Source organism: Dromaius novaehollandiae, chromosome 1 (assembly GCF_036370855.1).
Source record: "Dromaius novaehollandiae isolate bDroNov1 chromosome 1, bDroNov1.hap1, whole genome shotgun sequence".
NCBI lineage: Eukaryota > Metazoa > Chordata > Aves > Casuariiformes > Dromaiidae > Dromaius > Dromaius novaehollandiae.
The window spans coordinates 54,346,472-54,373,082 of NC_088098.1; the positions used below are offsets into that span (position 1 = coordinate 54,346,472).

Here is a 26,611-nt window from a genome sequence, read left to right on the forward strand (position 1 = left end):
TTTACATCTGCTCCAAAGTTTGGATGACAAAGGGTGGTAGGGTATGTCTGCCCCTCCAGTTTCTCATTCCTCTCCAATCATGTAAAAGCAGTTTGGTGCCCCCAGCTGTTCATTGGGATGCGTTGGGGGGGGGTGGTGAGACATGCAGGGAGAAAAAATTACAGCAATAATCTTCCAAACCACAAAGTCATGCATGCCCCGCCTTCAGCTAACGGCCTTGGCTGCAGAGCTGCAGTGGGAGGGGAGGAGGGACCAGAGGGTGATTGAGTAAAGTTCCTTCTTCCACTTCCTCCCTCCCTGCAACCTGCCGCTCACTTCAGCTCGAGATTTGATACTCAAATTTGCCCGTGTGTCCCTGCTGTTTGCCTTGGCCTGACCTTCCTTTGCCCCAGGCGCTGTCCTCAGCCACAGGTCCAGAGACATGCAAGCCATCAAATGTGTTGTGGTGGGAGATGGGTATGTATCCCATTCTTTTTCTGTGGATGTGGGTAGGGAGGGGCAGTGACAAGGGACAAGAGAGAAGGTTGCTGCCTGGTGAAACTTCCACAGCTTTGCTTCTGACCTTGCGAACTGCGTTCCCTTTCTTGCTCTCTCTTCCTGTATCAGGGCAAGGAACTTGCCTCTGAGAGGGCTGGGGGAGGGTGGAGTAGAGGGCATTTTGAAGGGCATCTGTAAAAGGGGCATAGAAAGTAGAACAGTCATTTAGAGGCCTGGGAGATCTGGCCAACACCCAGGAGGTAGTATTATTGCTGCCAGATTCAGCCTGTAGGCAGGAATCAAGTTTAAAACCTGGGAGGTGCATGCACTTTCTTGCAGGTGCATGGCCCCTTGAAAGCCATCTGCTCATGGGGGCTGACTGAGGCAAGACATGGCACTATGGTCCCGATGAGATATTCTCCAGTATCTCTGTGTTCAGCTCTCCTCAACACATTAACTCTGCATTAGGGTGTGGAGGTGACTGTCTGGCAAGGGGTTTCTGTGGACACAAGGAGGAGGAGCTGTTTCCACTGAGATGGGCACAGGTATATATCACTGGGCATGGGAGGTAACACAACCTTGCCTTTGCAACACTGCAGTGTCACTGCCCATGTCCCGTGATCGCTGGAAATGGGGCAGTCTAGGCTGTCAACTAGTGAAGCAGTACTTCCAAGGGGACTGGGCCTATACTTTCCCTGACCTGTGAGATCAGTGGATGAGGAGAGCAGAGGAGAGTCCACAAGTTGGGCAGGATGTTTGGCATGGAGCAGGTTAATTCACTTCCCGGCTAGGAGCTTGCAGGGCTGTTATCTGGGGCAGCTACCAGGTAGCAGATGAAGAGACATTTGCAGTGGCCCTGCTCCCCACAGTCACTTCCTCCTTCAAAACTGGCCTGGGGAGGAAGAAGTCTACAAATATAGCAATGTATCTTAGACATATTCTCAGGGGCTGTGGCAAGTGGTTGGGGGAGGGGAGGAGGTGGGAAAAGGAAGGAGAGTGAACCTCAAATAAACACTGTTACTTCTTAGAAAAGTCCCTTGCAGGGTGGAAACTAGAGCAGGATGACTAGATCCACAGGACTTTCTCCCACTGCCCTGCTAACCCCACAGTTTCCCCCTCACACATTGCACCAACTCTGTAACTGTCTGAGTTCCATAACTTGCTCTTGGTTCTTCCCCCCTTTATCTCCCAGCCTCACCAGACCTTCCTTTGGCTCAACCTCAGCAATCAGAGGACCTTCTACCATTGCTCCACTAAGCCCCTCCGCCATGTTCCCCTACAGCAATACTGACCCTGTACCCTCTCCATCACACATCACTTGCATTATAACACTCCCTGAGCTCAATCCCAAGAACCTGCAGGTGTCCAAAGCAGTAATCCCAACTAATTCCTCAATAATTTTGCTATAACATTCACCCCTTCACTGACCCTTTGCGCTCCTCTCAGTTTAACCACACTAATTCAGAACCATACCCCCTTTCCCTGAATAACACCCTCTCCCCGCCATAGATTTCCTGAGCCCTCCCCCATACAGCTTCAGGAAGCACGCAACCCCCACAGCTTTCCCTCAATGCCTCTATGATGAGAGGGAAGCAAGAGAGCTGGGGAAAGAGAGTGGACTGAGCGGGGGATATCAGAGAAAGGGAGGTGACAGGAGAAAGAAACTAGTGTCAGAGCACACTGAAGAGTGCTATTTCCTCCTCAGCTGCTCAACAGTGCAGCAACGGAGGCAGGTGTCCTGTGACCAGGGCAAAGATGCCAGCTGAGCATGCCAGAGGCCTGCCAAAAGGCAGGACTGCAGCTCTGCCATAGCAAGCTTTGCAGGTACCACTGGAATGTTCAGAGCAGGGCTCCATGGCAAGTCAAAGTGCCCTTGCCAGTGACAGTCCAGCTTCTCACTTCCCTCAGGAAAGGCCTCTCCCTGGTTCTGCAGCTGTGGTCAAAGGCTGAGGAGGCAGGTTGCTCTTGCCACCTCCACTTTACACATAGGGAAACTGAAGCACAGACAGACTTTCCCAGGCCACACAGACCTGAGAACTGACAGCTGAGTATGTTGCAAAAGGATTCTCCTTTCCACACCTGTCCTGGCTGCTTTATCTTCTCCCTGTTTCTCTCCCATTTCTTCTTTCTGCACTGTAGGTTTTCCTTTGCGCAGGACACAGCCTTCTTCTCTTGGCAGTCTGACTATTCCCTTCCCAGCTCCCTCACACCAGTGCTCTCATCCAGTCTGGGCTGTGCTGCCACCCTGACTCTTTGAGCTCCACCTTGCTGTAGCATGTGGGTGTAGGAGGCTGAGGCAAGCAGAAGCATCAGCTACTCACTCAGAAACACCAAAAGCAGACTCAGTTGGCCATGAGGAGAGGCACCTTGCTGGCTGCTTACAGCTCTCTCTGTGGGTGACATTGCAGCTTGCAGGAGCTCATGGGTCATGCAGACAGCCCAGACTGGCAAGTGTTGTGGCAAGTCAGCAAGAGGTGATCTCAGCCCCTGGCCACAGTACCTGCAAGACTAGGCACGAGTGTCTGTGTTCAGAGGCCATAACCACCTGGGAAGCTTTGTTCTGACACTCTTGTACAAAATGAATACACATATCCTGGCTGTGAGTGTACAGCACTGTGCACATACTGGAAAATGGGCTCTCACCTCCACCTCAGAGTGGATGCATTTTAGCTGAGTGATCTCTGTACCAGACTGTCAAAACAAGCCTTCGTGCTGAAAGACAACAGTTCTGGGTGACATCCGGTCTTTTCTCCTGCTGTTTATCTAACCTGTGGTTATGCACACTTTGAATGTATCTCTGCTTCCACTGGTCTCCTGATATAGCTAGCTCGAGGTGTGGAAGGATTCCCCCAGCCCCATTTCATACTAGCAAGACTGCTTACACTACAGTGACTCCTGCTTTTTTTTTTCCTTTGTCTTTCAGAGCTGTGGGGAAAACCTGTCTCCTTATCAGCTATACCACCAATGCCTTCCCAGGAGAATACATCCCCACTGTGTGAGTGATACATAAACAGTGCCTGGGGTGGGTGAGAGGCAACTGAGGTACTAAGGGGTGCAGAAACTCCTGTTCTGCACTCTGAAGGCAGGGTCAGCCTCCATGCCAGCAGAGGAAGGGCTGCCAAACTAGCAAAGGTGCCTCTATACTTCTGATCTGTCATTCACCTTTCACCAGCCTTATAAAGCTCTGGTATAAATGGGACATTTGGGAGACATTAAGGGTCTTGCTGCCTGCTAAGTCTGCAGGAAGTAGATGGCGTCCTGCTAGGCAAAACAACTAGGAACCAGGCTACAAAGACAGTGAAAGACCCAAGTGAAGCCTGGGTAATTGGCTTCAGGGGGCAAGGGTCCCTGCTTCCTTCCTTGCCCCAAGGCACCTGCTGTCATTGGAGCAGGCCCTGAAAACCCTGATGGTAAGAGTATGGCCACCAAAGCTGCCAACATATGAGTCCTGGAAGCAGGATTCAGCTAAAGGCTACAGTAGAAGCTCTATGTAATCCATCAGATACGTATGTGAGGCTGGGACAGATCTGCAGCCTGCTGGAACAGGGAGCGAGTTTAGGGTTGCCTTAGGGTGAGTCAGAAGGAGTTGTCTCTCCACAGTGTGTGGGGAGACATACTGCATGTATTCTTATACCACTGGAGCATGGGATATGAGTACACAATGCAGAACCAGCCATTGCCCTCAGGTGGGAAAAGGAGCTAAGCACAGGGCGTCAGACCGTCAGCTCAGGTTCAGACCCTTTGGAAAGGAGAGGTACAAGAAAAGCTCAGAGCATCACCTTTTTTCCAGACCATTTGCAACAAATTTGAAGCAGCAAGAACCCATCTCTTTTCACAAGTTGGTTTGTGCCAGGGTACCATCCCTTCCTGGCATGTAGCCATGAAGTGGTCATGCCTTTTGTGTGCTGCACACCATTTCTCTTCATGACTGAGACTTGTGTCTGGAGCAAAGAGAGGCCCTTTTGTTCTCCTGGGCAGCATGGCTTCCCTGACAAAGAGGGAGGCATATGCCCTGAGTACATTCACAAGGTCTTTGCATTGGTTCCCTCCTATCACTGGTTTCCCTTGTCTTAGCCTGAAAGCTTGTAAAAAAATATACCAAATGGGACAGTAAAGAAAAGTTTCTAGAAACCCTGGGGAGGAACAACACCTCAGCTCATTTAATGGCTGTTTTTCCAATATGTCTTACCTCTAAAGCATGAAGTTCTGACTGCCATTCTCAAATATCCCATGCTGTATTTTCAAAGAGTAAGGGGGAAGGGGGGAAAACTTGGCATATTGGCCTCAATTCCAGCAGGAGGGTTGAGGAGTGCAGGGCTCTGGGGGAGCTACAGAGGCAGATTGTGTAACTTTTTAAGAAGAAAGTTGGTTTCTAAAGCACAAGAGAAAGGGCAGAGACTTGATTAGAGCTTGAACAGTCGTGAGAAGTGTATTGGTGAGAGAAGTGGAAAAAAGAAAGAGTTTAAGGATCTTCACGCGAGATGGAGAAGGTGGAGCTGCAGCCAGGCACCTGTCCAGAACAGCTGGGTGATGGGAAGGAGGTGATGCTGAGTGAAAAGTCTCTAAGGTAAAGGTTCACAGGAAACCAGCCTCAGCCAGGTGAGCTGAGAAGGCAAATCACTACCCTTTGCTCTGGTGTACATAATGGGATTGCTCAGCTCACTCTACAGTGCCAAATGGGCTCCTTTTTCCCCTGTTTGAGCCACGGCCTGTGTCTCTTCATTTCAGGTTCGATAACTATTCCGCCAATGTGATGGTTGACAGCAAGCCTGTAAATCTGGGGCTATGGGATACTGCTGGACAAGAGGATTATGACCGGTTGAGGCCCCTCTCTTACCCACAGACGGTGGGTCACACTCTATGCCCCTCCTCCCTTGTGCTTTCCCCAGATATGCATCCTTTCCCTGCTGCAGAACCAACATTTACCATACAGTGGTGACAGGACTGTTCCCTTCTCTCTGTGCCCTTTTCTGAGGATACTTCTGTTAATATACAAGTACTTGAAAACTCCACAGGTAAAAAGGGTCTAAGAGGATTTTGGAGCCTTTATCTACACTTCATTACTGGTATCACCTAGCAAGAAAATTGAGATCCTCAAAGGTATTTATGTGCCCAGCTAACACTGATTTCAATGGGGGACAGATGCCTCATGGAGTCTGGGTAAAAATAAAATCTGTTCTTATAAAGTTAAAGTGGCCTAGGGAATGTAGGAGCTGACACAGGAGCTTTTCATGTTTCTGTGAACCCTATTTGGGAACCTGAACTGTTCTGGCTTTTGCCTTGTAAAAGAGATGTAATGCGTAGATATGTATTTGATCCGCTGATGCCTCAATTAAGCCCAAGCCTCTAACAAAGCAAGTGGATGTTCCTCCTCAGACAGAGCTCACCAGTTGTTCACCATGTTGACAGAGTGGTTTCAAGGGTTTCGAGGTCACCTTTTCTTGAGGAGGTTGTTCCAGCAGTCTCTTGGCAAGCTCAAAAAGGCCCTGCTGCCTCGGGCTTTTGTCTGAAGCCTGTCATTGCAAACAAAAGGGCTAGGAATTGAGGGCAGTATTTTTTTCAGCTAGTTTCAGTCACATAGAAATTGATCACCTGGTGTAAGTTACTTGCCTAGGGTCCTTCTGCAATCAGGGCAGACAAGCGTATTTCTCAATCACATGCTTACATCCACCCTCAGACAAGTGCCAAGGATAGGTGGGAGGGAACTGTGCTGAGGTATTCATCTTTGTTGACTGTAGAAGTATGGAAATGGGTAAGTTGGGCCTGACATTCTTGTTTTAGATAGCGAAAGTTGGATGAAATAAACATTATCTTGAAGAGTTGGTTTTGTTTTGTTTTGTTTTGTTTTTAATGGAAGTGCACAGGAGAAGTGCTTATGTGGAGACCTTAGACTCCGCCTCATTTCTGTCTTGCACATGTACTTTTTGGGTTGAACCTAGCCTTGTATCAAGAGCAGGCAAAATTATTCTGGCCTGATAGCTCTTTGGTGATCTGTGAGAAATGAACAGGATGCTGTCAGACATTTCCCATGAGGATGAGTGTGCCTACCGCAAAAACCCCATCCTCATAGTTAACAGTTTAGCTCTTCTGATAGTGGTGGCTATGGTTACCATGAGTCAGGGGAACAAATATCCTTTCTTCTAGAGGCAATTAACAGCAGTCAGGACTGTGTTGGTTGTGAGGGACAGCTTTTCCCAGCATGGCCCTTCCTGCTGCAGAGGAAAGATGCTGCCCACCCTGCTCTGGTCTCCCCTCCCCGCCTTCTGCCATGCAATCCCATGGTCTCACCCTAACTCCACACCATGGTTGTGTGTCTACAGGATGTGTTCCTGATCTGCTTCTCCCTTGTCAGCCCAGCATCTTATGAAAACGTCCGTGCTAAGGTGAGACAAAGCATCCTGGTCAATGAGGGGTTGTGGAGGATGAGTGGGAGACTGATGCTACTCTTGCAAAGACAGTGACTGCAGGTGGAGGCTGCTAATGGGCTGTCTATACCCAGCAAGATAGTATCATTTTTGTGTCAGTCAGAAGGAACTAAAATATCAGCCTCCTACAGATTTCTTTTCCAGCTCATCTCAAAGGAGATGGCCAACCCTATTAAAGAGCTAGTGTTCATCCTGCTGGGATACTTCAAGGTGAACCACAGACTTGTATTTCGAGGGCATCTTTCAGCCAAGTCAGTCACAGCACCGCTCTTACTTTCAGGACAAATCTATAGGATATGAGAAGCAGGTACATAGCCTTTAGCTGAGAAGCGAGGGAAGAATGAAGAGATGGCTGGAGAGGAAAACAACACAGTGTTTCTTTTCGACAACTTTCAGGTTCCTCCTTGGGTTTGGGGGAGCCATGAAGGATGGAGTGCAGCTTGTGCTCTTGGTTAGTAGCCAGTGCTCAGCTGTGGCTCTCCCTTCCCCCCTCACCACTCCACTACTCTGATATTTCAGCTCCTGAGGAATTAAATTCATGCCTTGAACTCCAAGTTAAGGATTTTGCCTCTGTGGAACCTGTAACAGTGGCTGGTCTCAGCCAGGCTACAGTACCCACCCTGAATGAACGGGCAGTGTGGAAGGAAATGGTGCCAGCTACCTTATTTTAATTTTTTCGTGGATGCTTCTTTGTTTCCCTAATGCATGTCCATTTGACTTCCTCTTACATCTTTGCCTTTTTGCTCTCTCGCTAGTGGTTCCCCGAGGTGCGGCATCACTGCCCCAGCACTCCCATCATCCTGGTGGGCACAAAGCTAGATCTTCGTGATGACAAGGACACCATTGAGAAGCTGAAGGAAAAGAAGCTATCCCCCATTACATATCCTCAGGGCCTCGCCCTGGCCAAGGAAATCGGTATGTTCTTGGGGGTAATATCTTGGACCTACTGAAAAGAGAGAGGCAGAAGATAGTGGCTTCCCCTCAGCCTAGTAAGGCCTTCTTGCAGGCATCTCACAGTGGGCGAAGACCATGGACAGCATCTCTGAGGGAGATTGGTAGATGCATTAAGGGCTGTGGAACAAAAGGCACTTCACAAAGGTGAGGAAGGAGATCTAGTCCCTGAGGAAACCTCAGTACCTCAGGCCCCTTTCCACACAGCCAGCATCTCTTTCCTTCCCATCCTCCCCACATACGCACACATATACACTCGCACACTCCCCTCCCCTTCTTCTCTTCTGCCTCTATGTGGGCCAGTATTTTGCTGTGAAAGCCACAGCTGCTCTGTGGGCAGAGGCCTCTCCTCCACATCCGGAAACAGGCGGAAGAATGAGTTTTCTAACATCTCTCAGGAAGAGTTGCAACTGCGGCTTCCTGTTCCTGCCTCTGATAAGTGGGTTTATACATGCAGCCCCAAGTACATGTCTCACCCCAGCATTCATCTCTGGGCGTCACCTCCCTCACATGCTTGGGGACATGCACAAATGCCTGTTCCAGGTAACCTCTCTTCTGAGATACAGCACACAGAGACAGCAGAGAGGGTGAAACATGCAGTCTAAGAGAGAGAAGGTTTCAAATGGGAGTTTGGAGGGGAAGGTGGCCAGCCAGCATAACAGAGACAGCCTCACAGGATGGCTCTGCTCTGATTACAAGGGTGGAGAAAAAACAGTTCCTGGTCTCGTACAGCTAGCACGCTTTTACCTTGAGGTCAAGACTGCCTGAGTGAATGAAGGGTGTTCTGGGCATGCTTACTGGATTTTGGCACCTGAACTGTGTTTATTCAATTCATGTAAGAGGTAGGTGCCTTGCTCTCCAGCGCAGGGCCTTTGAGAACACAGGGGTCCAGAGTTTCAAAAGGGAGGAGCCACATGATTTAAGATGCCACCAGAGGTCCTTGAGGCTAGGTGGTCTGAATGACACTCAAAGCTTGAGAATAAGACCTGTCCAGATGAGACTCACTTGGTGTTTAGGGGGTGTGTATGTGCCTCAGGACTCCATCTGTAAAATGGGCACTTGGAGGGGAGCGTGTTGGGACTGTGAGGTGATGGGAGCCAGAAAAGTACCAGTGATACAGACATATGCATCTCTTTCTGCTTGATTTCTGGTATTCCTCTTGTATGATTCTATTCTGAGTGAGGACCTTTCACAACAAACTCCTGGATACCCACCTACCCACCCTGCCCACCTCCAATTCCCTTCCTCCTCATTACAGCACCTGCCTTCCTCCTAACAGACTCTGTGAAATACCTCGAGTGCTCGGCATTGACGCAGCGTGGCCTCAAGACAGTGTTTGATGAGGCCATCCGAGCAGTGCTCTGTCCACAGCCCACCCGGCCAAAGAAACGAATATGCAGCCTCCTCTAGGAGGGTAAGTGAGAAAGGGATCCCTGGGCAGGATACTGCCAGTCCTTTCCTGTTCCTGAACCCAGATGGTCAGGACCACTGTGTTTCTATGGCCTGCTGTGCCTGGTGGGATGGGTCATCCAAAGAAACAGAGAGAGAGAGACAGTAGCCCTGTGTGGGGAGAGGACTGGACATGGTATGATGGAGCACACAGCCCACTATCTGCTTGCCCCTCCTTACTGCCTGCCCACATGAAGGTTTGCCCCCATCTCCTGGCATGGAGGGGATGGGGAGGCACAGGATTTTCCACTTCTGCCCTCATGGAGAAGGGCTGTCTGTCACCTTCTGCCACAGAGGGAACAGCATCCAAGCTGCCCTGGGGATGACCTGCTGTGAGATCTGTGAAGCCGCAGCTTTTGCCCATAGACAAAAAGGAAAAAAATGCTATTCCTTATTTATGGGAACCATAAATGACAGACCAGCCAGCCCTTCCTCTTATCAGTCCCTGCTCACCTCAGGGGGTCTTTTGTATCACTGTTCATCAGCAGGCAGCTGCTGCCCCCGCAGGACTCCTTAACTTCTCGTATTATCTCCTGCTGCTCTTCCTCTTTAACTCAAGGCAGCAGAGGAAGGAGAGGGGCATCAGGACAAGAGGCAAAGCTGGTCAGAGCCTGAGGAGAGAGAAGAAAGGAAGCTTTCTAACCAGGATTCAGCCCCTTTCATCCTTTCCCCGCCACCAGGACAGGGGGAGGGAGAGCAGGAAAATGGCTGAGCTGGTTTCATGAGGCCTATCATTGTTTTGGCTACAGATCCCGGCCCTGTCCAGATGCCAGGCTCTGCCCGACACACAGGAGAGTGATGGCTCCAGCATCCCAGAGCTCAGTACCTTGTGGCAGTCACTGTGCTTTTTACTTCTGCTGTCTTGAAAGACTGTTATGGGTCTGTAGCACTGGTTTGTCCATTTGCACAACTTCCCCACACTCACCCCACCCCACCCCACCCCACCCCTTCCTCACAGATGCCCTAGATTACAATATAGCGACCAAGACCCAATAAACAGACTGTACATTCCTGCCATATTTGTGTTGTTGCACCTTGGGGACACAGCCATGACTCACTGAGCAACAGGACAACTGGAGAGTCCAAGGCACCTCCTAGTTGTACCCTCCTTTGGCAGTGACATCCTAGTCAGCACCGTGCTGAGCTTGGTACTGGGAAGCCCCAGCCAGTATGGGGCAAAGAGATGTGGCCTCTTTTATGCACAGAGTTGCTAAGTTCTCTGCTGAGCCCCCAGCATTCCTCAGCAAGGAGCAAACAGCATGCCAGGCAAAGGTAGCAGGGTGATCATGCCTGAGTCTCTGCCCTTCCATTTCTCAGCCTCTGTGTGTTCAGAGGAAAAAGTTTTCTCCCCTCAGGCCTGGCCTGACAGAGCCTAGCAAGCCTTTCCCTCCTCTGCAGGCTTTGAGAGGAGACACCCAGACCTAGGCTCGTCTTTGTGGGGACTGCCCCTGCAGGTTGCTGGGGACACCTTTTCACCAAAATAGTTCTGCATTAACTCTCCTGAGCTCACGTCATAGCCAGTCATACTAGTACTGGCACTCAGGCACGCTGCCAGGCACAGGCAGAGCGAGAAAAGGAATGGAGAGGGCAGAAAAAAAAAGGGAGAGAGGAATGAGTCACCAGTCCAGATAAATTGCCTCCAAGTCACAAAAATTAAGCTGAAGAGAGTGGTCCCAGAGGTACTATGGATCTGGCAGCTATGAGCACCTGCTTTACTGATGCATTGCAGGGCTTTGAGAATGAGAAATGTTATAGGGTGGCTGCTACTGCCACTGTTTGCAGCTGGGAGGAGGGTTCAGGGTGAAATTATTGGCACTGTAAAATCCCGCAGTCCTAGGAGGGCACAGAGAAACTGTGGAGTTGAGCCAGCTTACCATTCCTCAATGCAGCACTGCTGCTGAGTTTCAAAGGCTGCTTCCTGCACTGAGGAGTTGCACGGGGAGCTTCAGCAACAACCTACTCCAGTGAAACCCCTGAATGACCCTGCTGCCAGGAAAATTTCTGCAAGTTCAATTCATGGTTAGAGCTGAGTAAGGCAGCTAAATTCAGTGACATGAAACATTATGCCCTGGTATCTCCAGAATAACTCTGGAGGACATCCTCCGGCAGCGAGTTCCACAAGTGCCTGCATTGCGCATGGGCTGCTAGACAGAGTGCCCAAACCCTGTCCAAAGGTAACATAAATTGTGGCAGCACAACTCCAGTGGAGCAGCAACAGACTCTCAGGCACACACATATCTATGGAAGGGCAAGGAACACAAAGCCTTGAGACTGGGACCTAGCCACTCTCATACATCCTAAACATCATTCAAACCATTGAATTCCTAAAGGTTTCTTGTTCCATCTCCAGTTCTCAAGCCCTGGTTTTGATCTTCTCAGTGTTTTTTTCTGCCCTGTCACCTATCCCATGCAGCAATGCAGAGAGAGGAAAGGCTTATTATATGCGTGAAACATAATTTATGTATCTGCCTACTTGTGGTAGGGCACATGCTGAGTTCTCCTTCCAACACAATTCAAGTAGCTTGCAGAACCCTTGCAGAAGCTGTTTGAGGCAAAGAATGGGGCAAAACTCTAAGTGATTATTGAGCAAGCAAGCTGGAGACCTAGAAGTTGTGATCATGTAACTCTGTGCTTGCACTAACAAGTTCTCAATGGGGTGGTTAGCCTGGCTAGAGCTTTGCTGCTGCATGGCTCTGTTTCTTCTAGGAAACAAGTCATGGACTCTCTGCAGGGTGCTGTGGAACTTGCCCCTGCCATGACACAGATAGCCACCGGGTGCTGTCTACATCATTCCTTCCTCAGCGAGGCCTCCTCCAGCTCATCTCCAGACATCATCTTGGCCAAAACCTAGGCTAAAGCTATCCTGACAGTTTTATCCTGACAGTAACCCTGTACTGACTTCAACTGCTCTTTTGAGCAGCACTGGCTGGACATAAAATTGCTCAAGCAGGTTTTGAATCACAGTTGTAGTCCCGGCTATGTTCTGCTCACAGACATACTTCCTGATTCTGTCAAGGCTGAAATTCACCCTAGGAGTTCAAATGCAGTGACAAATGGCAAGAGCTGGGTGCAGCAAGCAGCACAAGGAGCTACTGCTGTTGGCTGCAGGGAAGGGGGCGGAGAGGAAAGGGAAGCACTTTGTGCAGCAAATGGGATGGGGAAATCCTGATCTCCTTCCTGGGGAAAGTGCTCATACAAAGGAGCCTGATTTCTCTCTCTGCCCCATTTCCTCTGGGTCCATACCTTGGAGCAGAGATAAGATCTGGTGAGAGAGTTTGAGGTTGTTGCTTTTTCCCAGTGAAAGTGAAAAACACATGTGATTCTGCAGGGAGCCGGGGAAGGGAGAGAACTGAGACAGATAGCCCCCTGTGTTCCCATCTGCCTTCAGCCCAGTCATCTGAAAGTACTGGTGGGGCAAAGCACAAGGGAGAAGGATTTGTGTGCTTATCACACCACCACCACCACCCCGCCCTGCACACAGACACACCCTTTCTGGGTATCTTGCCAGCCAGAAGGCTCTGCTGTGTCCCTGCAGCCCTGAGGGGCAGTAGTTCAGTCTGCAAGATCCTCAGGGCTGGGAGTCCCTCCCATGTGGCTGTGAAGTTCCTGTGGGCATTAGCAGAGTGCTTTGCACTGCCACATTCCCCCCCCCCCCCCCCCACCTAAGAGAGCTGAGCTGATCCACCCCCTCCTGCCACGCCACTCTCCCAACACACAGCTGCTCTCTGCATCTCTGTCTTCTTTCTCTTCCTCTCTGTCTCATCTCCACTATTCCTGGTTCCTTCCTCCTTTTATTGCACTCCCTATTTCTCCATCTGTCACTCCTATTGTCTCCCACCCCCACCCCTACTCTCCCCCTCTCCCTCCTTGCTTCTCTCCTGTATCTCTCTCTCTCCCTGCATCCGAGTAGCTCCCCCCCTTCTCCCTGTTCTCCTGCCCTATCATTCATCCCCTCATTCTCATTCTCCTGCTGGTGTTTCTGTGCGTGGCACCGATTGGCTGCCGGGATCCTTCCTGGAGTAGCTGACACTCCACTCCATCTACCTAACCCTGGCAGACAAGCCCCCCCTCTCCAGCAGATGGCAAAGGGAACGTGGGGAGTTTGAGGTCTGTCAAGCCACCAGAGTGAGGGGCCTCACATCCCTGGAAGGACGCAAGCACGGCTGGCTGGCCATCAGCGGGCACATGAGTGGGGTACAGGGCTGAGGAGGAGACGTCCCACATCAGTAAAAGAGGGGCAATGGGCAGGTCCAGGAAGAAAGAATTGCATCTCTGGTAGTACATTTTGGGACTGGCTCCCTCCTGGGATTGCTTTACTCAATTGCTTTTAACAAAGGGGAAGGGGAAAAATATGACACGGATTCTCCTGGTGAAGCAGAGGAAAATGTACATCCCAACGACACGTAAGTACCAGGCGGCTCTGCCTGCCCTTCCCAGATGGCTCCCGCGGGCATGAGTCCATGCAGAAGTTGACTCTGCAGTCCCCGAGAAGAAAGACTGCCGACTCCCCTCCCCACTCTGCCAGCACATCCTGGCCCCTACCACAGAGTTCAGCCCTGCAATGGGCCTGGGGAAGAGCTGAGCTATAATGGGACTGTGGGACACAAGTTGAAAAGAAGGGGAGGGTGGCAAGTGTTGCAAGTTATTGAACTCAGTGGTCCCTCCCAGCTTCTATTTCTGTTTTATAATCAGATATAAGCTCAGCTTTTAGCACCCCCCCACTCTCATTCTATGCAGAAATACAGAAATAAGATTTTATTTTCATAAATAATGTTGGCAGTGCCTATTCACTGCCCCCTCCTGCCTCTCTGACCCCCTGCTCTCCAGCTGTATGGACCAGCTATGCTCTTGCAGCACCTGTCTGGTGCTTGGGGATCCCAAGCCTCTTGCACGAGGTGCTCTCCACATTAGTAAGGGCTGACCCCAAACAGGTACCGACACACTTCCAGTTTGAGGCCAAAGTTTCCCATCAATTCCTGCCAAATGTGTGCACCGCTAAAGCACTCAGCAAGATGGATCTGACCTAGATCAGGCTCTGATGTCAAATGGTTGTTCTGTCCAACTAGCCAGTGTGTGTGATATGGAGTTTAAGCTGGTAGATGGCACCTGACAAATTTAGAAGAGCACAGACTGACCTTCTTAAGGGCAAAGTTTCTCCATCACAGCTGTCTGTAATGAATCAGTGCTTTATGTTGCATGCCTTAGCATTTCTGATGGTTTTACTAGCCATGAAGCTAAACCACAGCCTAAGCAATCAGCTTTGAGGTCTGGACCCCATATACTCTACAGCCCCATCGGAAGTGTCCTCAGCCATATTTGACATCTGTAGGGCTCTGTATCCAAATGTCTATTTGGAAGTTCCTGTGCCTGCAAGAGAAACACCCACAGGGATCCCTCGTTATGTCCCCACATTTTAGAGGACCAGCTTCTTGTGAACACACTGTTCTGTTCTCTGACACCCTTCCCAGGGCTCTTTGTGCCCAGGGCCAGCACTGCTCCTCTTCTTTCTTCCAACAATGGCTAACAGGCACATGTGTCATTAGAACAGCAGCAGAAAAATATCTCAGAGGGAAGATCCTAAAAGTTAGAAATGGAGACGATCAAATCAATCTACCCTGCCCACCTGTTGCAGCCACTGACAATGTGTGGGACAACCCAGTACTGCAGGACCCCAAGAGATGGGCTTCCATTAAGACACTGTGTCACAGCCCAAGGCATGTGCAAATAAGGAAAGCCTAAATAATTCCAGTCATTCAAAGGTCATTTAAGTATAGCAGGAAAGTACTAAGTATTTCATGCATTGGCCTATAAATATTTCATGCATTGGCCTATAGGAATGAGGGAAGAATGGGATTCAGACATGATTGCCCAGATATCCCATCAGCCTATCAGATTAGGTTCTATCAACATATGATTTGGTACATTTGTGAAGACTGTCAGTTTTACTTATCTGATATCCTAGGAATCCATCCAAAACTCAGGTCTTCCCTGAGGTTTCCAGAAGTCGGAATGGCATCAACATAAAAGAATAAAAGCTGTAATATCAAGACATATATGGACAAAGTTGGGCTGCTGTGGAGAATCCTAGCTGGGAGAAAAATTTCCAGAATGTTTCTGGCCTCCTGAAAGTAATTAATATTGGGAGCCCTTTCCTCTGAGATCCCTAACTCTTATTTCAAGGCCAAAGGAGCTTCAGAGCTCTAAAAAATCTGATGGGATGGGTACAGACGACCCTCAGGGTCCCTGTTCTCTTCCATCTAAGTCATCCCCATTTCCATGAAGCTAACTCATCAAGAGGGTCACCCTTCCAGTTCACTCCTCCAGCAAGATTTGCCAGAGTTCTGGTGATCCTGACAGCATCACACACATCTCCCTGCATAAGGTATGCGAGGATGTCTCCAGGCTTGACTGTGTGCTGGGCTGTGTTAGTCATATGTCTAGTGCCATGACAAAAGACAAAAGGAACATCCCTCCCCTGTCTGTCCCCTTGCTCCCTGCAACTTCTCGTCTAGGGTCACCCGAGAGCTGGTGGAAAGTGGAGAGCTTGTTTGTTCAAGGCTTTCCCTGAGTGATCTGTGTGCTGTTTCCATGCCAAAGCTTGATGTGATGGGCAATCTGGCATCTCAGATTAGGAGAGCTGGGACAGTGCTTTGATGTTGTGAACAGCTGAGGCAGGCATGACCTCTTCCATTAGCGGTGTATTGCAGGGTGCAGAAGGAGAGAGAGGGAATGCAAAAGAGAAAGACACAATGAGAGAGAGATTTGGACTAGTCTCTCTTGGGTTATCCAAAACAATCTGGCTCTTCTTTTACTCCCAAATTGGCATAACACAAACCATCTCCTCTCCAGCTCAGGTGCAGAGCCTAGCTTCTGGCTTGAAATGAGAGAAGAGGCATTTTCATTCTTGCTGGTGGAGCTAGCAACCCCACAGAAATCTGGTCAGTTCAAAGGAAGCTTCAGCAAGCAAGAAGATACTTAGTGAATTGGGGAGCCAAAGCTGGGCTGGCACTTTGTCACTGTGTGCTCTTTCCCCTTTTGTTTGTAAAGCAACTGCTCCTCATAAATGAGAACCAGGTGCCTTGGGACTATTTCCCCAGTGTTAGAGCCATTAGCAGAAAAGAAGAAATTTACCCTTCCTATGACTAATCTGTGGCTCTTTCCCCAGGGGATCTTTCCTTAGGGGAGACGATGCCGGCTGCACATTGAGCCATGTCCCTGTTTGTCCCTCCATTCCCACTGTGCCTCCCAGGACTGGACGGCACCAGTCTTATCCCAAATGTTCCAGTGCCTGCCAGCATCCACAAGCCCACCTTGGCTTCCCACGCCTGTCCATACCTCCAACCATTAATGCTGTAATTTTAGTTGTGGCTTGTTCAGCTGTCATATCCCCAGTATAAATAGCTTTGTTCTCCTCTCACCTCCAGACTGCTAACTGATCCTGCAGGGAGACTGCCCCCTCCCTCTTCTCTGTCTCTGCTATGGACACTTCTGCTTTCAGCCTCCCCACCCCGGCACTGTCAGAAGAGAGGAATGCCTCTGGCAGCTGGGCAGGCTTCACCAGCACCAACAGCTCCACCACCACCAGCCCCGGTGTGGTTGTCAGCGGTGTCCTCATCCCCCTGGTTTACCTCATTGTCTGCGTGGTGGGGCTGGCTGGGAATTCTCTTGTCATTTATGTGGTCCTGCGGCACTCCGTGAGTGAGTCGGTGACCAACATCTACATCTTGAACCTGGCTCTAGCTGACGAGCTCTTCATGCTGGGTCTGCCCTTCCTGGCTGCACAAAATGCCCTGTCCTACTGGCCCTTTGGGTCCTTCATGTGTCGCCTAGTGATGGCTGTGGATGCCATCAACCAGTTCACCAGCATCTTCTGCCTGACGGTGATGAGTGTTGACCGCTACCTGGCCGTGGTCCACCCAGGGAAGTCCTCCAAATGGCGGACAGCACGGGTGGCCAAGGCTGTGAGTGCAACTGTATGGGTGCTGTCGTCCGTGGTGGTGCTGCCAGTGGTGGTCTTCTCAGACGTCCCCTTAGGTATGAGCACATGCCACATCCAGTGGCCAGAGCCTGCCTCAGTGTGGAGAGCTGGCTTCATTGTCTACACTGCCACCCTGGGCTTCTTTGGGCCACTGTTGGTGATTTGTCTCTGTTACCTGCTCATCGTTGTGAAGGTCCGTTCCTCTGGCAGGCGGGTGAGGGCTCTGTCCTCCAAGCACAAGCTCTCAGAGCGCAGGGTGACCCGCATGGTGGTGGTTGTTGTCGCTGTCTTCGTCCTCTGCTGGCTCCCCTTCTATGTCCTCAACATCATCAATGTTGTCTGCCCACTGCCAGAGGAGCCATCTCTCTTTGGCATTTACTTTCTTGTGGTGGTGCTGCCATATGCCAACAGCTGCGCTAACCCCATCATCTATGGCTTTCTCTCTTACCGCTTCAAGCAGGGCTTCCGGAGGGCCATCCTCAGGCCGTCCCGCCGAGTACAGAACCAAGAGGTGCCAGCATGCCCCCCAGAGAAGACAGATGATGAGGAGGAAGAGGGGGAGATCAGCAAGATCACCCAGAATGGAAATGACAGGCAGGAATGCCCCCTCAGCAGTGGGGCAGGAGAAAGTAATGAGCAAAAACCGCTCCCTGAGGAACCTGTGGGCTGTGAGCAGAGCAACAGGTTGCATGTCAGTTATTTATGATAAAAGGAAAGAGAGGCTGGGACATGGGATCCCCTTTAACCTCTGTGTTACTCCAGCTTGAAGCAGATGGGAGAGGTTGCCACAAGGGAGGTACTAAAGGCCAAGGCTGCTTACAGATGAAGAGGGCTCCAGGAGCCTATGGAAAAGGCAAAACATTGTATCTGACTTTGGAAGGGACCCCTGGGTCTGCATGGTACCCAGAGAAGTGATGGGCATTGACAATATAAAAAGAGGAAGGGCAGCAGTGTGATCCATCATCATCAGATTGCCCAACTGTGAAGGGCATCAGCTACCATCTGACTGTGGCACCTCAAGAAAGTCCTCAAAATGGCACATGGAACATGTAGCCACAGCTACTGAAGATCTCGAATGGACATCCCAGTGCCAGATTTCCCTGAAGGAAGAGCAGGAATGAAAAATCTCTGCAGCTAAGATATACCAACCAGATGCATGAATGGCTGACCCTTCTCTAGCTCTGTCCTGGGAACAGCTTCCCCACCTGCACTAAGTCCTGACTGGAGACCACTCTGACTGCCCAAAGCCTCCTCTTTGTTTCTAGGGTTCTCATGACCTCTGGGCAGGCTGATGAGACTCATCTGGGGGAGCAAATGGAACATTTCTTTCCTGAACTCTGTATTCCTCAGAGCCTTCTTGGTGCCTCCACACCATGGTGGAATGTGTAATAAGGGTGGAAAAGAATCCAGTGAGGCATGGGTTGGGGGCAGGGTTTCTTACAAGAAATGCCCTTTCCCCTTTCCTTTCACAAAGTTTCACTGTAAATAAACAAAAAGCCTTTGGACTTAAAGACCACTCTGTGTTTGGGGGGGGGGGGGGAATGCTATAGATTTGGGTCTCCTGAGAATATACACTAGTATCTACATGTCTGTGAGACAACTTGATCTCTGTATGGAGGGGTGCTTGGCTGGTACAGGAGATCAAGGCATGTATCAGTACTTGGGAGGAGTGTTTGTCTCCCATGTGTGAGGGCTATGGGTGAGGGAGTCGTGATGATACTATGAACTGACTTGTCTTGTGGGGCATGGTTGAGTATTTGGCTCGGGATGGAGAAGAAATATGTCTGCATGTGTATAAAGGGGGCTGTTTGGGAAAGTTTGATCCCTGGACTGTATGTATGGGTCTGTCCATATAAGTGCACAAGATTGGCTGTGTAAGCCTTGGAAGTGAGTTTCTTAGCAGGGATAAGCTGGAAAGAATTTGTACAGGACAATTGCATGCTCTATGGACACAAGGGTTAGATATGCCCAAAGGCAGGCATGTGAAGTGTTTACTTTCAAGGTGCCAGGAATTGATTTGACTCTGAGAATGGCTGAACTGGGTCAGAGGTCGAGAAGCCAGTGCCGTGGGGGCGGCAGAGGGTGGATTGGGCACTGATGTTAATCTGCATGTATGTAAGTGTGTGTGTGTGTGTGAGTGTGGCTGTGGGGTATGTATAAATGGGTACAAATGTGCCTAAGGGGGTATATGTGTTTATATAAGTGTATACAAAAACAGATGAGGAAGTGTGTTTATGTAATTGTGGGATCTTTGAAAGTAGATTTGTCTGTGTAGGCATGCAAGTAGCGTGTGGAAGTGTGTGTGCATGTAGCTGGTTGTGTAAGAGTGTGAGAGGATGTGTGTTGGTGTGTGTGTTTGTTTCTGTGCATCAGTTGGTGGACGGAAGTTGTAGGTGGGCCTGCCAGAGTGTGCAGGCTACGGGAGCAGCCATGTACAAACGTGCGTGGGATGAAGGTCTGTCCCTCCACTTTGACTACATTCCCTCAGGCTCTGCTAAATGTCTCTCCCCACACCTTGAAGTTCTCCACAAATGCTGTTGCTAAACTACAGACACAAAGTAGACTCTCATACCAGAGCCCCTGGTGATATCTGGGCACTTTTCTCCATAAGTAATTCAGAGAAATGGGAAAGAAAAGTGAGGGACCCATCAGGAAGAGAAAGGCCTCCCTGAGATGAGGAGATGGAGGAGGTGAAAACATGGCCAGTGGAGAGTCAGTGACAAAAGCTGGCTGGGTGAAAGAAAGGTATCTCGCAGGTCATTTCAAAGAAGGCATGAAGTATAAAAGGATGGCCTGAGGGCCAGTTGTGCTGGGACAGCAGACAAAAGCCCTAGGCTGGGAAGCAGTATGAGCTGGAGCAGCTGAGGATGAAGGGAACAGAACCACCTTACAAAGAAGCAAGAGCTGAGGTCACCCCAAGACAATGTGAGAAAGAACGAGGGCCTGGCAGGCACCAGGGGGACCAAAGTACAGGGGACCTGAATGCGGGAAAGGAGCTTGGCAGGGCACCAGTCAGGAAACATGCCCCAGCCACGCCAGAGACCAGAGAAGGGTGAGAAGGGACTGTAAAAAGTGACAGAGCTGAAGAAGCACAGCTGGGTTCTCAGTCGTTGGAGCAGCCACCACCTCCCTGACAGAGTACTCATCCCTATGGCTCCTCCACCCTCTTCTTTCCTTTCTGAGCCTGGGACACTGGTGCCAAGCCATCCATGCCTGCAGACTCAGCCTCAGGAGTCAATGCTGAGCTACCAGTGCTACCACTCAACTATTGCTCACGCCTTCTTGCAAAGTGCACTTGTTCCCCTGAGCTTGTGGGCTGGCACATACCCAGGAGTGCAGGCTCACCTCATGGGGAAAAGAAAGCTTCGAGTGCCTGGTAGCGAGTTTCTACCCTCTGCTACCTCTTCGTGTCTCCTCTTCCTTCCATCCATGCACAAAATCCCCACACTGTGGGCCCCATTGGGAAAGCAGCCAAACTGTTCCTAGAAATGGCATAGACAGTCTGTTGGATGAAAAAAGGCCTCTTTTATTGCATGGGGAGCTCCTGCAGCACCTAACGGCCAGAAGGGCAATAAAGAAATCCCAGCAGAATGAAAATAAACTGCCAGAGCTCCTGCCTCTATATGAGGCAAGAAAAAGTAGAAAGACTAAAAGGTCTGGCTACCAAGTGGGTAGATACCTGGACAACACAACAGTTTAAATGGGGGTCTGTGTTGCTCCTCTTGCAGTCAGTAGCAGAGCAAGGTGAACGCTGGGCACCACTGGCACAGAAAAAATGGAAGGACACAGAAGAGATGGATGGTATTAGCTGGGTACCATGTAGTGCTGTCCATGGCTAATAACCAGGTGCAGAGAAATGTTTGTGATGAGGACTTTACAGAAGGTGGCTCAGATGAGTGGGGAGCAAATATAGAAAAGGTTTCCTTCTCCACTGAGTGGCTGTACAGCTGCTAGAGGAGGTGGGGGAGTTCCCACTGCCAACAACACTTATCAGAGATGCTCTCCTTCACCCCTGAATCAAGCTGAGACTTCATTTCACAGCCTTTGCAGTTCCATCTGCTGCAAATCACCACTCAAGAAACTGTACAGACTGGCTGGCTTCTTAAAATACTTTTCTATATCTTTGAAAAGCTCAAGCACTGGAATGCCAGCACTGAGCAGGTATTCCAAGGAAACCCTGTACATCCTTTTGGTACACAGAGTCTGAGCCCAATAGAAAGGAAGCTCTGCAGGAGAGTCGTGTGGGAAAAACAAAACATGTTCTGGGGACACCTGCAAACAGTTTGGAGTCAGCAGTTTTAAAAAAGGGTCACAAGTATCACATTATTCTACCTTTTGATTTCTTCTTCCCCCTACTCTATGGCCTATTTTTCAGTGACAAATGAAAAAAAAAAGTATTTTTTTTTTTTTGTCTGAAATACATGAAGAGCAAATGAATGCTACAAAATTCTGCAAAGTATAACCATTGATTAAAAGGCTGTTTTTCATAGAAACACATGTTTGGAATTAAGGATGTTGCCTCACTATTGCCTGCCCCCCATCTCCTTAGCTCTGTCTCCATCCTAGTGAATCCTCAGCTTTTTCTGTGATAACAGCAGTAGTCTGAATACCTTTGTGATCCCTTTCCTCCTCATAATAACAGTGTGGCTGACTCTGGGCAACCCAGGGGCCACAAGGGCCACGCACAGTGGCTAAGTGAAATTCTGGCTGTGTTCAGGGCATTTGTTCCAGTCAGATGTGGAAATGGATTTTTTTATTCTGGGAGCAGAGACAAAGAGATAAGGGCTCCATCAAGCCTTGTGCTGCACAAAAGGTTTTATTCTCGTCACGTAGAGATTGGAGCTGCAAGACTAGAAAAGGCCACAGTGATTCCAGCAGCATTGTGCAGTGTCTTTTCCCAGCAAACGTTTGATCACAGACAGGGTATTAAAGACACAGAGAGCTCATTCTGCCAGCCGCTGAAAGATTTCGTATGTACATGTCAGAGTGCATGAGAGCAAATATGGAAAGGCATATGTATGTGATGTATATGCGTGCTTACACATGAGTGTTGATGTGACTGCATGTGTGTATGTGTGGGTACAGGTGATTGTACGCACATTCATGTGTGTGGATGCTTCTAATTTATGTTTATCTACTCATGCATGTGACCTTATGTGACCACCCACAAAGACGCACATGTGCCTAGACATGCCTCTACCTCTCAGCCTAAGCACATATGCAAGAACACAGCACGTTCCTCCCTCCCACCCAATAGCCTGCACAGGCTAAAGCAGGGAGCTGACAACTTGATCTTGCACACAATCCTCTCCATGCTCAGACCCACCATGCATGTGCACCCGAGCCCATTCATGCCAGTCCAACAATGGCATCAGGCAGCTTCAGATCCACTCAGTTTGACCCTTCAGCTCTGCAGTGGCTTTTCTGGAGAAAAATTGGCAGGGCAGGGAAAAGTGATAGAGGAGAGGTTCCAGTGGCAGAGGAGAGGCTGTGTTTCCAGGCTGTTACTAACACAGACCGCACTTTATGTCCTTTGAAGCTATTATCAGGAAGCAGCTGTATCTGCAATCTGCAGGGTAACACAGCGGCTCAGTTCAGGCAAATGCAAAACTGTCCAGGCCACCTTCTGCTTCAGCTGTGTGCGGGAGTGTGGAAGGAGGTGTGGGGAGGGGGCAGGAAGCAGTTAATCTGTTGTTGAAGTAGGGGAGCCATTAAGTAAAAGAGGCAGGGAGTTACAAGAAAGGGAAACACCCTTCCAAAGATCTTCCTGGCTCTCCTGAGGATGCCACAGAGAACTGAAATGTTTTATCTGCTCGAACGAGTGGAAAATATGCAAATATTTGCTCATGAAAACTTAGTGTTCTTTGCCTTCCCAAGCGTAAAATATGCAAACGCCACGCAGAACACAGCCAGCTCACCCAGACCTCACACTTAGCACGTCACGCACAAACACACACACATACCCAGCACGTCAATGCAGCCAGCTAAAGATATGTGCCTGGGCTGCAGCAAGTCCTTCTGTGCATGACAAACAGGGATGTGGGAAGGAAATCTATATGCCTTGACTCACATACGGCGTATACAAAGACGTTTCAAATTATGCCCCATCGCTGTTTCCTTTAGTGGTCTTTAATCAGAGCTTCAGCTAAGCTGAGAGGGGGGTTTGCAAGAGGGGACAAAAGAAGTTGTCCCTAGCCAAGTGTTCTCCTGTGCTCAGCCACAGGTACCATCCATTGGGATTAGTGGTGCCGGCACAGACAGCCTCATGCAACACTCGCAACAAGCAGGGTGTCCCTGCTTTGCATGCAGCGCCGCGCACCGGGCCCGGGTGCAACTCGTGGGCAGCCCAGGGCCCTGCAGCCCGGGGATGGGGGAGGTGACGTGGCGCCTCGGTGCGCTGCGCTGCTTTTCCTGCAGAGGGGACTCGGCACCCACCGAGGCTGCTGCTGCGCCGGAGACAGCGGCCCTGGATCCACCTCCTGCCACCACCGGCACCAAGCAAGCTCCTCCTCCTCCGGAGGCACACGAGGAGGGAGGTGGGGTCCGGCAGACCTCCAGCTGCAAAACGGGAGAGCCCCTGAGCTGGCCCCGCTGTGACTAACCCATGACCAGATATCACAGACATGCATTTTCCCACCTGGAAATCCCTGGGTTTGAGTCATCACTCTGTCCAGCAGTGAAGGTCTGTGAATGTGTGGCCCCAATACTCCTGCACACCTGGCTGTGCACTGACTGCAGAAACAAGTGATATTGTCAGGCCTTTCATCAGTAGCTTTATCCCTCTTCTTGCCACCACTGTCTTCTTGGAAATCCTATGTATTCACAATGCAAGTGCATGGAGCTGGAGAATCCCTGCAGAGCCAGGCCATTATGCTTTCAGAGGCACCATAGCTACCACATGGGCATAGTACATTTTCAGAAGAGGTCTGTTGTTGTGGGAAGCTGCACCAGTATCAAACAATGCCTGTGCCCTGTGTCTTGAAGCCAGAGTGGTGAACATGCCCATTTGATCGTGCCGGATCAAATGCCCAAAGAATGTGGCAGGCCTCCACTCTGCTGAATGAGTTTAGGACTGGACTCTGGATGGCACACCAAGTGATGGTGTGACCTTTCTGTCACAGACCCACAGGTGTCAGAATGGATCCATTAGCTGGACCTATCCATCACCAGTACAGGAGTTTCTGTGAGCTCTTAAACACTGGTTCCCACTATCTTGCTGCAGAATTCTTGTTTGTTTGGTGAAAAAGCTCATGGGAACCTCTGAGGAAAATGTTCTTGCCCTAACCACTGTCCACCTTTCACAGCAGCCCTTGTGAGAGTTGAGATGTCCAAAGTAGTGATGTACTGTTGTAAATAGTTCCCTGTTCCCAGAACAGGGTATGAGAGTATGTGTGGGAGGGGACAACACAGGGGTAGAAACTCACAGATCTAAATCAGAGTGGATGGAAGAAGGAGGAGGTGTCTAAGGAAAAGGTGCAGAAGGAGAAGGGAAAAGGACAGGCTGGAGGTGATTTTTAAGAACTGGTTCAAACAGGCTGTAATGTCACCTGATAGCTCCCACCAAGCCCAGATACTGGGCCTACATGCTCACAAGGTAATGAAGGCTCACTGATTGCAGTAGGGTTAGCACTTGAAGTCACGTGCCAGAGTTTTGATGGATACTTTTCTCAGTGCATGGGGAGGGGGCTCACATGCAGGATCACAAGGTGGAGGTAAGGGGTGGCAGGTGGGAGACTGAATCTGGGAAAGCTACCTACCAATGGGGCTTCACTATGGAGAAAGAGGCAGCCTGGATAATGCACCCTTAGCTGCAGCACTTCTTTAACTGACACAGCTTGTCAGCAAGTCTCTGATATACAGTCCAACTGTGTCTAACAGACATGTGAGATCTTGGACTAACTCAGTGCTGGAGACTACCAGGTCTAGCAACAGCCTTTGCCCTAGCTGTGAGCACAGGTAAACTGTTCTTCCAGCTACTGCTCAGACATGTGGCATTTAAGCAGTGCATAGCAGAAAATGCGGCAGCTTTGCCAGACCCTGATCTCTGTATGAGAAACTCCAGATCGACAGGCTGACAGAGCAGCCTGCAGCAAAAAACACTGCTGGCAGAAGTACCCTTAAACTCTGTGGCAGCCTTCACAGAGCCAAGGGACTGGACATTCCTGGTTGATCCAGGTCCCACGTGGGCAGAAGCTATGAGTGAAATGTAGCCACTCAGCTGGCTTTGAACAAGCCTGCACTTTCTCAGAGGGGTACAGGATAGTCTTAACCAGCCCCTTTGTTAATTTTGTACACTGTTGGCACTCTGGGTAGCAAAGACTGGCTGTGACACAACCCTCGTGCATGGCCTTGGAGAACACAGACTTGAAAAGATTTTGTTTCCCAAACCCCCTCTGCAATTTGACCAGAATACAAACCAATTTGCTGCAGCGGGACTCCTGCTGTTACCAGGTAAGTTTGGGGCATCCCACAATATAGAAGCATGAAAATTCACTGCCACTTTTCAGCAGCTCAAGCCCTCCTTCCCATTTGCAGATGGGAACACTAAGGAAGAGCAAGTCGACGGGACCAGCCAAAGTCAGGCAGTAATGGAGATGAGAAGAACCCAGAGGAATACTGCCTGTTGGTTCCCAGCTCCGGACACTCGACAGCTCATGCACTCTCTCCTTTCAAGGGTAGCAATGGCAGTAGCCAAAAGCATGAACTTTGCTTCCAGAAGGAATCAGCTGTTGAGCTGAACAAATCAAGATCCAGTGCGGGATGGGGAGGGAGGGGAGTGAGAGCCAAGCCTGACACAGGCCAGAGCGTGGGGGAGGTACTCAGAAAGGCCTCCAAGGCAGGATGGAAAAGACAGTAATTACATAACAGCACTTGGCGAGCATCTGGCTACAGTCAGCTGGGCCCCACGAGCTCTCCCTCCCCGCGGTGCTAATAAGGAGCAGCTGAGGATACGTGTAACCCAGCACAGGACCCCTCCGGAGGGGTGCAGAGGTAAGAGGTCCTCCATTTCCCCTTCCTGCTTGCACTGCTCTTGGAGTTTCACAACAGAGGGGGTGGGAAAAGGGGGAAAGGGAAAGCCGCTCTGATCAAAGACAAGCAGCCAGGAAGGAAAAAGAAGGGGCAGTTTCCCTGCCTCTCAATGTGGACAATACCCTTGTTTGGGAGGAAGAGCCGAGGCTTTCCTAGGGGAGGATCTGTGAAGGGTGACTGCATGGGTGTTTTGGGGTGGATGTGAGTATGCATAGCACATCAGGGGGTCCATATGTGCAGAAGGGGAGCTGTATACATACAGATGGAAGGGGAGGAAACAACAAGGGAATTTCCTTCCTTC

At 50.0% G+C, this 26,611-nt stretch overlaps 2 protein-coding genes across 2 annotated transcripts; both read left to right on the forward strand.

The window, feature by feature from the left end:
- Nucleotides 1-271: 271 nt before the first annotated feature.
- Nucleotides 272-10,319, forward strand: RAC2 (Rac family small GTPase 2). The gene is made up of 7 exons (XM_026117918.2): nucleotides 272-456; nucleotides 3,401-3,472; nucleotides 5,206-5,323; nucleotides 6,798-6,860; nucleotides 7,658-7,817; nucleotides 9,133-9,267; nucleotides 10,052-10,319. The coding sequence occupies exons 1-6, from the start codon at nucleotides 422-424 to the stop codon at nucleotides 9,261-9,263; spliced, it is 579 nt and encodes a 192-aa protein (XP_025973703.1). The 5' UTR covers nucleotides 272-421; the 3' UTR covers nucleotides 9,264-9,267; nucleotides 10,052-10,319.
- Nucleotides 10,320-10,869: 550 nt separating this feature from the next.
- Nucleotides 10,870-18,794, forward strand: SSTR3 (somatostatin receptor 3). The gene is made up of 2 exons (XM_026117906.2): nucleotides 10,870-13,705; nucleotides 16,727-18,794. Exon 2 carries the CDS (start codon nucleotides 16,781-16,783, stop codon nucleotides 17,984-17,986), a length of 1,206 nt encoding a protein of 401 aa, XP_025973691.1. The 5' UTR covers nucleotides 10,870-13,705; nucleotides 16,727-16,780; the 3' UTR covers nucleotides 17,987-18,794.
- The last annotated feature ends 7,817 nt before the right edge of the window (nucleotides 18,795-26,611 follow it).